This window comes from Nannospalax galili, unplaced genomic scaffold (genome assembly GCF_000622305.1).
Source record: "Nannospalax galili isolate Female #2095 unplaced genomic scaffold, S.galili_v1.0 scaffold870, whole genome shotgun sequence".
Lineage (NCBI taxonomy): Eukaryota > Metazoa > Chordata > Mammalia > Rodentia > Spalacidae > Nannospalax > Nannospalax galili.
In genome coordinates this window covers 517,731-532,300 of record NW_008329130.1, presented here as the reverse complement: position 1 = coordinate 532,300, position 14,570 = coordinate 517,731, and the positions used below count along the sequence as shown (strand labels likewise).

Here is a 14,570-nt window from a genome sequence, read left to right as displayed (position 1 = left end):
TCAGAATTCAAGGGCCTAAAGAGATGGCTCAGTGGTTAAGAGCACTGGCTGCCCTTGCAGAGGACCTGGGTTCGCTTCCTAGCATCCACATGGTGACTAACAACTGTTTGTAACTCCAGTTCCTGGAGAATCTGATGCCTTCTTCTGACCTCCGTGGGCACTGTACTTTCATACATGCCAGCAATACACTCATACACATAAAAAAATAAGCCAGGCATGGTGGGGCACACCTTTAATCCCAGCACTCGGGAGGCAGAGGCAGAGGCAGGCGGATCTCTGTGAGTTCGAGGCCAGCTTGGTCTCCATAGTGAATTCAGGCCAGCTGTGGCTACAGGGAGACGCTGCCTCAAAAAAAAAGTTAAAAAAGGGATTCAAGTTTCAAATAATGCTACTGATAAACGGATACCATTTATGCGTGTTAAGCTGTTGCAGCTTAGGCCTGCACCAGATTCTTGGCAGAGTCTGTGCGGGCATCCCACCTTAGATTCTCATTTCTATCCATCTCAGATTAAAAAAGTACACATAGAAAAGGATGTAGCTATTAGTTTACTTACTGAACCTGAGTTCTTGTAATTAGAACAAAATAGAGCAAGTTAACTGTCAAAGGAGTTAAGCTGAGTTTTAAAAACATTTTATTTATTTATTATTTATTTTATTGTATTTGTTCACCTACATACCACGGTGTGCATGTGGAGGTCAGAGGACAATTTGAGAGGAGTTGGTTGTTTTTCAGAACCTCTGATTTGGTGGCAAGTGCCTTTATTTGCTGCGCCATCTCTGTGTGTACATGGGTGTCATGGCATGCGTATGGGGGTCACGGGACAACTTGCATGAGCCAGTTCTTTCCTTCTACCATGTGGGTCCTGGTCAACAAGCCTGACATTAGGCTCTTTTACCCACTGAGCCATCTTGTGGCCCAAACTTGTTGTACCATGATTGTTAGGAGTTAAGTGAACTCCCTTTTTTCCTTTCCTGATAAAAAGTCACACTCACGAGGGGAGATCTGACACTTCATGAGTGAATTTCATGAAAATAAGGAGCTGTCCAGTATAGAAATAAGGTCAAAGCCCAGTGACAGTGATTTGTTTTTTTCCAGGTGATAGGGTTCAAGCTGGGCCTGACCTGAGAACCCAAGATGGAAGGCTAACCTCTTAAAGTGCCCCAAGGCAAACACTGGTTAAGGATCTTAAATGACTTAAGCATGCCGGAATGGTGCACGCCTTTAGACCCAACACTCAGGAGGCAGAGGCAGACGGATCTCTGTGAGTTCAAGGCCAGCTTGGTCTACATAGTAAGTTCTAGGACAGCTGGGGCTACAGGGAGACATCTAAAAAAAAAAAAAAAAAAAAAAAAAAAAAAAAAACGATTTGACCACAAAGATGGCAGTTTTCCAGCCCTGGCAGTTCAGTGAGTGTTCTGACTGCAAGCCATCTAGAAAAGCCAAGTTTCCAATAGAGCAGTCTTCATGTTCAGTCTGGATAATAGCTTTTCATCCCACAGAGGGTGACAGCAATGATTTGGAAGTTGGAAAAACAGGAAAAAGTACATGGAGTGATTGTTTTGATTACTTCTCACTAACAGCTAGTTTTTCCCACGTGCTGAAATCTGGTGGCTTCCTGTAGGATGAAAAGCATCTTGCTGTCTAAAGATGGAAAGTCATGAAGTCTCAAGGTGATGACAGTGACCTGAACTCAGTAAAGCCAGGCATGAGGCTTCCCTCCCCAGGACTCACTCCATCCATCTATGCCCCTTCCAACTCTACTTATAAGTCCCATTTGTTAGAACCTCTGAAGATTCATCAGCTCTCTGATTTGGAAACTCCGCACCCCATTACTGACACTTAAAACACCAGGGTGTGTATAATCCAAATGGGAAGTGCTTTCCTGTGGAACTCTTTCTAATGTCCAGGAGACAATTTTCCATCAAAACATTCACTGGGCATTTTAAAATTACTAATAAAACATGGAGAAGAACTGTATGTGCTCACTTCAGAGCCATAAATGACTGTATTCACAGCAATCCCCTTTGCCCATCGCTCTTTCCTGGCCAGTGGAATGTGCCCTGAGCTTCCTAGACAGGAATGCAGCTTGGAGTCAAAGAGTTTGTCACAGCCTATGAAAAGCCTGGAAGCATAAAACTTAACTGGCCTGGGAGAGAATTGGAATATGGTGTGGCTGTGGCTAAAAAGAAACAGCTAGGGGCTGGAGAGAGGGTTTAGTGGTTAAGAGCACTGACTATTCTTGCAAGAGGACCCAGGTTCAATTCCCAGTACCCACATGGTACCTAACAATCATCCATAACTCCAGTTCCAGGGGAGTCCTATGCCCTCCTCTGACCTCTGTGGGCATGGCCTTGGGAATGCTAGGCAGGTGCTCTATCACTGAGCTACACCCCAAGCCTGTTTTTTCTTTTGCTGATGATCTCTTCCTTCAAATTACTCAAGGAGTGGAAGGACTGGCTGCTTTTTCCAAGAGTACTTGAGACCCTCCCAGGCCTGGAGCTGATAGCTCCTGATGCTACAATGATCAGAACACCACACTGAAATGCTGGTGGAAGCCTTGGAAAAGATTCTCCACAAGGGGAACTACAATGGAAAAGGTCTGAACAGAAGTACAAAGATGACTCTAACCTAAACAGCTGTCATCGGCAGGTGCTTCTTGTGGATAGCATCAAGTAACTCTGTTGAAAAAGTTCGATGCTACTGGGTGTGGTGGTGCATGCACTTGGGAGGCAGAGGCAGATCTCTGTGAATTCGAGGCCAGCCCAGTCTACAGAGTTCCAGGTCAGCTGTCTAAAAAAGACCAAAAAAAAAAAAAAAAAAAAAAAAAGGTGGCGGGGGGGGGGGGGGGGTGGGGTGGGGTTAAAAAAAAAAAAAAAAAAAAAAAAAAAAAAAAAGTTGGATGCTGGGGCTGGAGAGATGGTTCAGTGGTTAAGAGCCACTGGCTTCTCTTCCAGGGAACATGGGTTCAATTCCCAGTACCCACATGATGGCTGACAACCATCTGTAACTCCAGTTCTAGGGGATTTGATGCCCTCTTCTGGCGTCTGTGGGCATTGCCTGCAAGTGGTGCACATATATATGCAAGTAAACATTCATACGCATTAAAAAAAAGTTGGATGCTGGTGGCCAGTAAGTATACTTAGAGGAGTGGTTCTCAGTTTTGGTCCTGGGTATATCCCAGATATGAAAAGTTGAGTGGCTCTTCAGATGATTCTACTGTGAGGTTCAGATTCCCAAATGGATGTTTCTAAGTGCTACCTGCTCAACACATTCTCTTCTATTTCTAGAAAAGCATAAGAGGAGGCTGCTCAATTGCTATCTCTCACAGCTACAGCTGAGGTGGAGGATCTTTGAAGGTTCTGCTTGGTAGATGATGCAGAAGAGCCCGAGGGGTGATAAGGAAAGAGGGGTGGGGGTGTGTGGGTGCAAGTGCTCATGCAGGCCCTGGGCAGGGGCAGGGAGGGAACTGGCACTCGCTCTCAGCTCACCTGCAATCTCTCCCACCAGATCTGGCGGATGATCTCTCGTCGCTCAGGGACAAGTTTGTACTGGATAACCTCCTCCAGCTCAGACAGCATGTGGCAAGAAACCATGGCCTGATGGAAGCAATCACATGCCAACCTAATTACTGCACAAACAACCTGACTGGCAGGGTGAACTTAAACCATTCCTTCTGGTGTCAGGGTATTTGCTGACCACAGAAACAGGCAATGAGTCCCCAATAGTCCACTCATTAAAGTTAGCCTCAAAAAAGTGGTAACATGCAGGTTAATCAACACTCACCCCATAGGCCCGACTGTAGCTCTCTCCTGCCATGGCAGTTAGCTCAGCATCTAGCAGGTCTCTGGCCTTGTCAATGCACTAGGAAACAAACAAGGAATCACTGGAACTAGCCTCCTCACTTGGGAGTTTAAGGTTATTTTAGGGGCTTCCAAACTAGTTATCTGTCTCACTTCAATTCCAGTGATGAAAGAAAAAAAAATTATCAAAGTAGGGTAGAAACCTTTCCTAGATCCGATGGTTAGAGAAGGGCACTACCCAACACTTCATCAAAGACAGCGGCATATGGCACCCAAAGCAGAAAGTCTAAGGTATTACTCATAAGCTTGGGTGTTGAGGAGAGGAGAGGTGTGCTATGAACAGAGTCACTGCATTCTTGTATAGTAAGAAGATGCTTGTGGGAATCTGGCTTCTTTTAACTTTCCTCGCTGGGCAGGTGGCAAAAGTAGACTGGGCACTTCAGTGGCCCAAAGAGTCCCCTCTGACTTCCAAACTGGCCCTATCCTCATACAGGAGTGTCTCTGTGATGCTCTCCATGAAACTAAGCATTTTTGTCTCTGGCCCAGAAGGTCCAGGTATGGGAGTCTATCATGTACTTCAGCTCAGGGATGCCACAAGACTGCACTCTGTGCCATCATTATAGCTCCTCATGTGGAGTTTTTCCTTTGCTGAATGTTTAAGGTTAAGTACTGTGTTGGGTCCTGATAAGGTGGCTATGATCATTTCATTATGCATTCTGCAAGTCAGCATAGTGTGCACCATTCCTCTGGGCCCCTGTATGGCCAGAACCCTCATGACTAATTTTTGATGCATGGTGAGGGATAACTGGCTCTCCAAATCTTCCTTTGGTGAAACTCACAGCTCCTCACACTATAAGGAGTGCTTAAGCAAGGATTCGATAATGACCCCAAGGAACTAACTTCCAAAGCATTCCAAGAACAGACTATAACCCTGGCCTGTGTGCTAGTGGTCTTCTAGTGAATATTAAGCATCAAGGCTACTCTATGAGTTCACAGAACCAAAGTTCAGTGGCTTATTTACAAAGGCACCATGTGCTTAGGAGCCAAGAAGTCACGTGTAATAGCATTTTCTTTGCTGTAAAGTACTGTTGGAGGAAGGGAGGTCTTACCTGTTGGGCCAAGGAGAAGAGGTCCTGATGCAGCGCCAGCACGGCTCTGTAAAAAGCTCCATCATGGGTGTCCCGGGGAATCATACAGGTGTACTCCTCCATGCTGTCCCACTGACCTAGGTATATAAAATGCAAGAAAGCATCAGGGTGCTCAGTGTTAGGGTTTGATAAAGGCAGAACCTCAAGTTTTGTCACTGTTACTTTCATTCATCTTAGTGTACAAAACAAGTCAAATAAACTTAAGCCTGAGTTACCAAATTCCTGCAGCAGCTCTCCATCTATTGTGGGGGTTGACTTAACAAAGCCACATCTGTCTTCCAAATGATGGACTCTGCTGCTGCCCCAGGGAGCATCAGAAAAGAAGAGAAGCAGCCCATGAGTGCAAAGCCAGCACGTGGGTTTAATGCTGCCCCTCATTAACCTAGACAACTCCCCATGGGCTTCTCCAGGTAAGGTAAAATCCTATGCTTCCCTAGAGTGAGCACATCACAGTTCAGTGGTACACTGGGAAATTACATTTTCCTCTAAACAACTGAAAATGGCCATTATACAAACAGAAGGCAGGCTTAGACAAATTGTTTGCCCTTTTCACTCTGGCAATATCCTAGTCTCGGGAGGGAAGAGGCAAATATTTTAAGATGTTCTGTTATAGTGGAAACATGGGCTGGGTCATTACACAGTGTACTTGTGTCATGTTAGAATGGGGAAATGGCTGCACCTGGGAAGAGGTATGCATTTCCCCTGGTAGGCTGAGTGGGCATCAAATGCCAGGCCTGCCAACACCATCTGCAGAAACAACATCAGCCTCATTAGGTGTAAACTGCAGGGCTGTTGGTTTTACAAGGCATTTTCCTGCCTTTCACTCCAGACCACTGGCTCATCCATTTTCAATGCCTCTGGGCAAAAGTAAATAGCAAAGGATGACTCCTCAGGAAGCAATTTGTTTTTGAAAGCTGTTCTGGATGCAGGCTCCCTGACCCCCACCCCTCCAAGCTCCTGTCCAGAAAGGACAGAAGCTCTGTGACTCAGAGGGATAGGATGGAGGTAGGCAGTTGCCACTTTCCTTTTGACTCACAGTAAAGTCTTGCACCCGCCATATCCTCCTATCCTCTCCCATCAAGAACGCCAAGGCCTCTAGCTGGGGCCTAGATCAGAAATCTAAATATGTGGGCTGGGCACACTTTCAATTCCAGTCCCCAAGAGGCAGGGGCAGGTGGATCTCTGTGAGACTGGGGCCAACCTAGTCTCCATAGCGAGTTCTGAGCTAGCTAGGGCTACAGGGAGATACTGTCTCAAAAAAAGACAACAACAACAAAAGCAACCCCCCCACCCCCGACTAAAAACAAACAAACCAAACCAAAACAAAAAAACCCAAACAAAAATAAATAAAATGAGGGGGCTGGAGAAATGGCTCAGTGGTTAAGAGCACTGGCTGTTCTTGCACAGGACCCAAGTTTGGTTCCCAGCACCCACACAGCAGCTCACAACCACCTGTAACTCCAGTTCCAGGAGGCCCTCTTTTGGTCTCTGTGATCACTACTCAGCAAAACACTCATACAGATAAACTAAAAATAGATCTTTAAAAAAAAAAAAAAAAGGAAACAGGGGCTGGAGAGATGGCTCAGTGGCTAAGAGCACTGACTGCTCTTGCAGAGGACTCTGGCTCGATTCCCAATACCCACATGGTGGCTAATAATTATCTGTAACTGTAGTTCCAGAAGAGGGGCTCCAACACCCCCTTCTGACCTCTGAGGGCATTGCATGACACACCTGCATCTACCTACATGCAATACATCCATACACATTAAATAAAAATAAATATTTTAAAAAAAAGGAAATAAAAGGAGACAGAACTATTTCCTTATGTCCCCTTTGAGATACAGACAGTACGTGTGGCGAGGTGAAGCAGGTATGCAGTGTAGAAATAGGGAAAGGCTATCAAGAGCTATTTGACCAGAGTCAAAATGCCAGTCTGGATTTTACTTATAAGGCAGAAAAATAAACCAGTATTTTGTTAAAAACAAAATCCCATCATGCTGTAAGAAGAAATATACTCCAGTCTCTGTTTCCTGTCCCAGAGCTCCTAAAACCCTGGAATTTCATCTATGAATTAAGATTGCTCTTGAATGAGACATAGAATTGGTAAACACACTCACATGCTGGCAGGATAGCAGTGCACCCCAATTTCAGAGGGAGAGGCTCCTATGCTGCAGACTTACTACACATCACCCTACATACTTGTTCATCTGTGTTTTTTATAATAGACCAATAAACATAAGTGGAGTGTTTCCCTAAATTCTGAGAGGTATCCTAGCATACTACTGCAGACCCTGATGAGGAAGCTGTGTGAACCATGATTCACAGAAGGTCAACCAGAGACACAAAGCACACTCTGGCTCATGTAACTGGCATCTGACATGAGGACAGTCTTGTGGGCCTGAGTCCTTAAAATGGAGTGAGTGATGTTCTTACCCACATCTCAATTCCAGAGTGCTCTCTGTCTTCCTTGACTTCCCCATGAAGACCCATTTTTCCCCATGTCTAAGGAGTCAGTGACAAACATCAGGCAGAAAGGACAGATGGGGGACACAGATGGCCTTTCCATTTCTACAGACTGGTATACCCCTCTATCACTGCATCTCATTCTTTGACAGAGTCCAAGCTTCATTCTCCCCACTTGGCCAGGTGCCCACGGGGAAGACTCACCTAAGCCCCACGCTGCTGCAGCAGCCATCCGGGCCATCTTAGCTTGGGTCTCATCATTAACCAGAGTCCACTTTTCACAGCACTGTTGGTGAAGCTGTCCCCTGAAGGAAAAGAAACAAGCAGCCAGGTTGGCTGAAGTTCCCTTCACAACCCACTAACTTTCCGACTCAGTCTCTTGGGTTAGCTGGGGCTACAGAGGAACTACAGGTATGACAGGGGCATGCCTTGCATAGGAAGCCTGTAAATAGAGAAGTGAAAGGTCTGATTGTGGTTTCCAGGGCCTGGTGCTCATAATTTGAGTATGGGTTTATCAAGCAGAGCGGCAGTGTCTAACTGTCATGTGAAATATCCTGAACATCTGGGACCTTCATAAATATTAAGTAACTTTTCTCCTCTGCCAGTGCACTCTGGGATCTTTCCCTATGGCAGGCCCAGAGAAAGCAATGTGAAGAGACACATCTGGACATTCATTTGGGGTACAAAACTATATAGAGAGACCTGGATTTCAAAAGTAATGAATGAGGCCGGGTGTGGTGGCGCATGCCTGTAGTCCCAGCACTTGGGAGGCAGAGGCAGGTGATCTCTGAGACTGAAGTCAGCCTGGTCTGTGTGGTGAGTTCTAGGCCAGCTGTGGCTACACAGGGAGACACTGTCAAAAAAACCCCAAAAACCTGGGGCTGGAGAGATGGCTCAGCAGTTAAGAGCACTGACTGCTCTTGCAGAGGACCTGGGTTCAATTCCCAGCACTCACATGGTGGCTACGAATCGTCCTTAACTCTAGTTCCAGGGGAATCCGAAGCCCTCCGTGGCACTGTATGACAAGGGCGCACTCACATACATGCAGGCAATATACTCATACACATAAAATAAAAAACTAAAACAAAAACCAAACAAAAGAAGTACTGAATGAATGACTTCAGTCTAAGAAAAAACCCAGTCTTTACGGAAGGAAGGTCCCATCAACCAGACATCTCCATGCTGCTTATTCTCAAAGCATTGCACAGTTACTAAGGGTATAGGAAAAGGCTATGAGAGTTTTGTTTGTTTGTTTCTTTTTTTTTTTTTCTGGTGTTTTTTGAGACAGTGTCCCTGTAGCCCCAGCTGTCCTGGAACTCACTATGTAGACCAGGCTGGCCTTGAACTCACAGAGATCCGCCTGCCTCTGCCTCCCAAGTGCTGGGACTACAGGTGTGCACCACCATGCCCGGCGTTTTGTTTGTCTCTTTACAAAGAATTTCATGTAGCCAAGGCTGGCCTCAAACTCTACAATATAGCTAAGGATGGCCTTAAAATTCTGATCTTAACTGCCTCTGCCTCTCAAATGCTGGGATTACTGGGGTACACACCATGCTGGGCTAGCTATTAAGATATGGATGATGCTTGAGAAATTCCAGTAACACAGAAAGAGTAGAAGTCCTGCCAAGAATAGGGACTTCCATTTGTGAGACAGGGTCTTACTTTGTAGCTCATGCTGGCCTCAAGCTTAAAAATCCTCCTGTGCCAGTCTCTCCAGTGTTGGTGCTACAGGTGTGAGTCACCATGCCTGGCAGGAGCAGGAACTTCCATTGACAATTACAACCATCCACCTTAGGGGCTGGGGGTGTGGCTCAGTGGCAGAGTGCTAGCATTAACTCTAACATCCTGGGTTCAAACCCCAGCTTGCAAAGAGAGTGGGTGACCAGAGAGTGAGAGAGAAGATGAAGCTGTTGCCCTCCCACATTCCACCCATGCGCTGGCAAGCCCAAGTTCATATATGCTTTCAGATGCAGCTGGGAGGCTTCTTCCCCTCTCTTTTCTGAAAAGACATGCTGCCAAGTGTTTGAGCTCGACACTGGAAGCAGAGACAAGGGAAAGGGCACAAGTTCCAAGCTCCAGATCAGAAGCCTGACAGGAAATGAGTCACACTCTGTTGTAGGTCTCAACTTAAAAAGAATTTTAAATATTTTTTTTTTAATTAAAAAAAAATTTATTTACTACTTTTATGTGTATGCATGTATTGCCTGCATGTAGGTAAGTGTACCTGTGTTGTGCAATGCCCGTGGAGGACAGAAGAGGCTGTTGGATCTCCTGGAACTGGAGTTACAGACAGTTATTAGCTGCCATGTGGGTGCTGGGATTTGAACCTGGGTCTTCTGCAAGAACAACCAGTGTTCTTAACCGCTGAGCCATCTCTCCAGCCCCAAATCTTTTCTTTTTGTTATTTTTATTTTATGTGTATGAGTATATTGCCTACATATATATGAGTGTAGTACCTGTGGATGTCAGAAGAGGGTGGTGGATCCCCTGGAACTGGAGTTACAGATGGTTGTTAGCCACCATGTGGCTGCTGGGTTTCAAATCCAGGTCTTCTGCAAGAGCAGTCAGTGCTCTTAACTGCTGAGACATCTCTCCAGCCCCCACTCCCTTCTAAATCTTTTTAAGAGTCCCAGCACTTGGGAGGCAGAGGCAGGTGGATCTCTGTGAGTTCAAGGCCAGGCAGGTCTACACAGTGAGTTCTAGGCCAGCTGGGGGTACAGGGAGGTCCTGTTTCAAAAAGACCAAAAATCAAAAACAAAAACAACAACAACAAAAATTTTTAAAAATTACCCAGGCATGGTGGCACATGCCTTTAATCCCAGCACTTGGGAGGCAGAGGCAGGCAGATCTCTGTGAGTTCAAGGCTAGCCTGGTCTACAGAGTAAGTTCCAGGCCAGCTGAGGCCAACCCTGTCTCAAAAAGACAACCCCCCCAAAAAACCACCCCCAAAATTACATTGATTTTACGTGGTTCAAAGCATAGGAAAGGTGACCCAAGTGGTGCATTCTTGTTGGAGTCCTGCCTGGAGATCCCAGGGTCTCCTGGAGATAAGAAAACTAAATTATCTGAAAATGGTCCTACCATACCGAGAATTCCAATTTTTAAAAATTATTAAATCTGGGGCTGGAGAGATGGCTCAGTGGTTAAGAGCACTGACTGCTCTTGAGGAGGACATGGGTTTGGTTCCCATCACCCACATGGCAGCTACAAACCATCCTTAACTCCAGTTCCAGGGGAATCCAAAGTCTTCGTCTGACCTCCACGGCATTGCATGACATGGGTTTGCTCACATACATGCAGGCAGTACACTCATACACATAAAATAATTAAAGAAAAAATTAATTAAATCTTATTGGTGCATAAATTGTACATAGTGTTCATAAGGGCAATTTGTTTGAAATATATCATGTACTTTGACCATATTCACCACAGCTGGAATTCCAGTTTGTGTGTGTGTGTGTGTGCACATAGGCATGTGGGTACATGTGGAGGCCAGAGGCTGGTGTTGGGTATCTTCCTCAGTTGCTTTCCACCTTAGCTTTTGAGACTAAGTCTTTCATTGAACCTGGAGCTAATGCTAGACTGGCTGGCCAGTGAGCTTCAGGGATCTGCCTCTTTGCCTCCCCAACCCTGGGATGCACACTGCTGTTCTCAGCTTTTTTTTCTGGTCCTTTTGAGACAGGGTCTCCCTGTAACCACAGCTGGCCTGGAACTCACTATGTAGACCAGGCTGGCCTCGAACTCACAGAGATCGCCTGTCTCTGCCTTCCAAGTGCTAGAATTAAAGGTGTACAACATCATGCCTGGCTTGTTCTCGGCTTTTACCCTGGGTGCTAGGGCTCCAAATTCAGGTTCCCATGATTACATGACAAGCACTTGAGCCATCTCCCAGCCCAGATTTCCAATTAAAAAAAATTTTTTTTGGTCTTTTTGAGACAGGGTCTCCCTGTAGCCCCAGGTGGCCTGGAACTTGCTATTGCAACCAGGCTGGCCTCGAATTCACAGAGATCTGCCTGCCTCTGCCTCCTGAGTGCTGGGATTAAAAGTGTGCACCACCATACCCAGCCCAATTTAAAAATTTTGATTTATTTATGTTTATTTTATGTGTATGTATGTTGTGCCTGTATTTACTCAATTGCACCATGTGCATGCAAAGCCCATGGAGGTTAGAAGAGGGCATTAGATCCCCTAGAATTGGAGTTATAGATGGTTGTCAGTTGCCAAGTGGGTGCTGGGAATCAAACCTAGGTCCTCTGCAAGAGCAGCTAGCGTTCAAAACACTGAGCTATCTCTCGAGTCCCTAGAATTTCAATTTTTATGGCTACAAATCAGCCTTTCTACTTGTGTTAAGATCACCTGTTTCTGTGCTGGGACTGATGGACTCAGCTTTTCTTTTCAACTACAGGCAGGAAGAAGTTCAGTGATTAGGTCCTACAGATAGTTAGTTACTCATGAGGCAGAGCAGGGAGCAGTGCATAGGCCTGACAGGACCCCTGACCGTGACCCAAGTACTACCTTTAGCACATACCTATGAATAGTTATCAAAGTCCACACAAGACATTCCTACAGTAGGGAAATAGATTCAGGGATCTTCTCTCTTACAAATAATTGGTCCAAAAAAAAAAAAAAAAAGATAATGCAGAATGTATTGAGTCTTCACTCTCAAAGGTAGTTGAGAGTGGAGGGACAAAAACAAATAAATAAAAAATATAGTCCAGGCCCAGAGAAATGGCTCAGAGGTTAAAAGCACTTGCTGTTCTTGCAGAGGACCTGGGTTTGATTCCTAGGACCCACATGGCAGCTTGCAACCACTGGTAGCTCCAGTTCCAGCGGATATGATGTCTTCTTCTGACCTCTGTGGGCATCGCATGCATGCAGTGCACTCACATACATGCAGGCAAAACCCTTATTCACATTAAAAACAAAAACAAAAAAACCCCCAAAACCATATATATATATATAGTCCATGGGGCAACAGCTAGACTGTGTCTGAGCTGTTGAGGTACATAGGCTGCCCTCTAGGACACTGACTGTTCACCCAGAGCTGTGGAAGGAGGCCTAGCAAGCTCTTTCATTTCGGATGCCTCCCACTAAATCTATTCTCCAAGACTCAGGCTGTGTGGGAAGAGTATTGGGGGTTCATTTTTGGGCCACAGGACTAAGGGTATTTCTCTTTCAGTTAGCTCCTAGGAAGCAGCTGAGTCTTACTCTCATTGGTGATGTCACATCAATTTGATGCCACCTTCAGCAAATACCTACCTCAGGCAGCTTTACAATATATGCTCACTGCAAAAGAAATTCAGAAATTGCACTCTAAACAAATTGATTAAATAAACCATACCAGAAACCTGCAAGTGACCAGGAAACAAATTTTGATGCTTTCATCTCTTAAATCTCTTTAGACTCTCACATTCTTAATTCCCTTGGTCAGCATCACTAGTCACTTAAGACTTTATAGGTAATTATAAAACTGGAAGGAACCCAAGAGACTGGAAGTACACGGGAGTGAGAACTGCTACGAGAGGAGCTGTACTCAAGGAGCTGTGGCAAGCTCTTGGGAGACCTCAGGCAAGCTGTCTCCGTTCTGAAAGCCTCAGTTTTCTTGACTATAATACAAAAATCACATATTGGCCTTTTCCAAGGCATCCAAGCTGTCCTTATTGGTTCTGCTAGGGAAAATGTCTTTAATTAGAAAGGGAGGGCAGAAGGAAGGGGAAGGCCATGAGAGTTCAAGGAGGAAGAAATGGTGGGGAGGATTTTAAGAAGTGGAAAAGGAGCAGAAGAGGACATCAATGGAAGGAATGAATGAAGGAGGGCAGGGCTTGGAGAAGAGTGGACCATTTGACAGAGCTCCAACAGGGACCAGAGAGAAACAGGTAGAAATGGCTAAAACCCACAATGTGGAAGCTTTGAAAGCCAGGCAGAGAGTCATTCACATATCAATCTGAAGGCCACTGGGAGACACGAAAGCATTTCAGGAATTGATCAGAGCTAAACTTTAGGAGTATTTACATCTGTTTTATCTTTCTCTTAAGATAGAGCTGTATGTCAGCAGATCTGAAAGTAGAAAAAAAATCCTATTTTTGAAATAATGTGCCTTCCTATGAATGTCCCTTCTTCCTCCGGAGCTGTCCAACAGCTCTGAGGATGCAGTGTGTGCAGTCCGATGTAGGAGCTGCAGCCACATGTGCTTCTGAATACTAAAATGTGACCTTGTGACTAGGTGCTGGACCTTTATTCAATTTAAAAACATGGTGCAAGGCCAGGCATGGTGGCAATCACAACCCCAGCACTCCAAAGGCAGAGAGAAGGCAGCCAGGTCTATAGGGAGACCCTGTCTCAACAAACAAATAAAAAATGTGGTGGTTACCATATTGGGCAATCCAATTTTAGATACTTGTTGGATTTAAAATATATTTAGCTGTAAGATAGGCATGGTGGTGCAAGCTTTTAATCTCAGCACTTGGGAGGGAGAGGCAGGTAGATCTTTGTGAGTTCAAGGCCAGTGTGGTCTATAAAGTAAGTTTCAGGCCTACATAATAAGACCTTCTCTTAAAAAAAACAATGGTGGCAGCCCATGGCGTGCACCCCCAGAGGTGGGGAAAGGCCGGGAAAGGCCTCCCTCAACTCTGCAAGAGCCAGTCGCCATCCTGGACACTCCCCAAATGGAGCCCACAAGGACAAGGAGGATGAGGGGGGTGTGGGTAGTTGGGGTGGGTGGGAGAACAAAAGCAAGGAACTGGAGCGATGGCTCAGCGGTTAAGAGCACTGGCTGATCTGGCTGCTCTTGCAAAGGACTGGGGTTTGATTCCCAGCACCTACATGGTGACTAACAACTGTCCTACCTCCAGTTCTGGGGTATCCTATGCCCTCTTCTGACCTCTGCAGGCACTGCACAACACAGGTGCACTTACATACATGCAGGCAATACACTCATATATATAAAATTAAAAAATAATAAAATACTTAAAAAACAAGACAAAATGGCCAGGGCATGGTGGTACACACTTTTAATCTCAGCACTTGGGAGGCAGAGGCAGGTGGATCTCTGTGAGTTCAAGGCCAGCCTGGTCTACATAGTGAGTTCTCTGTCTCAAAAAGACCAAAAAAAAAAAAAAAAAAAAAAAAAAAAAAACTTTAAATTTTCTTATAATTGTT

At 45.4% G+C, this 14,570-nt stretch overlaps 1 protein-coding gene across 2 annotated transcripts in view; it reads right to left on the bottom strand.

The window, feature by feature from the left end:
- Positions 1–14,570, bottom strand: part of Mtor (mechanistic target of rapamycin kinase) — a 141,518-nt gene that overhangs the window by 32,675 nt on the left and 94,273 nt on the right. For both annotated transcript variants that reach the window (XM_008831630.2, XM_029562740.1), the window contains exons 31-34: positions 7,617–7,717; positions 4,911–5,026; positions 3,785–3,862; positions 3,490–3,597 (exon numbers count right to left, since the gene is read on the bottom strand). In XM_008831630.2, the coding sequence (XP_008829852.1) occupies positions 3,490–3,597; positions 3,785–3,862; positions 4,911–5,026; positions 7,617–7,717 (403 nt within the window). The remainder of the gene's footprint in view (positions 1–3,489; positions 3,598–3,784; positions 3,863–4,910; positions 5,027–7,616; positions 7,718–14,570) is intronic.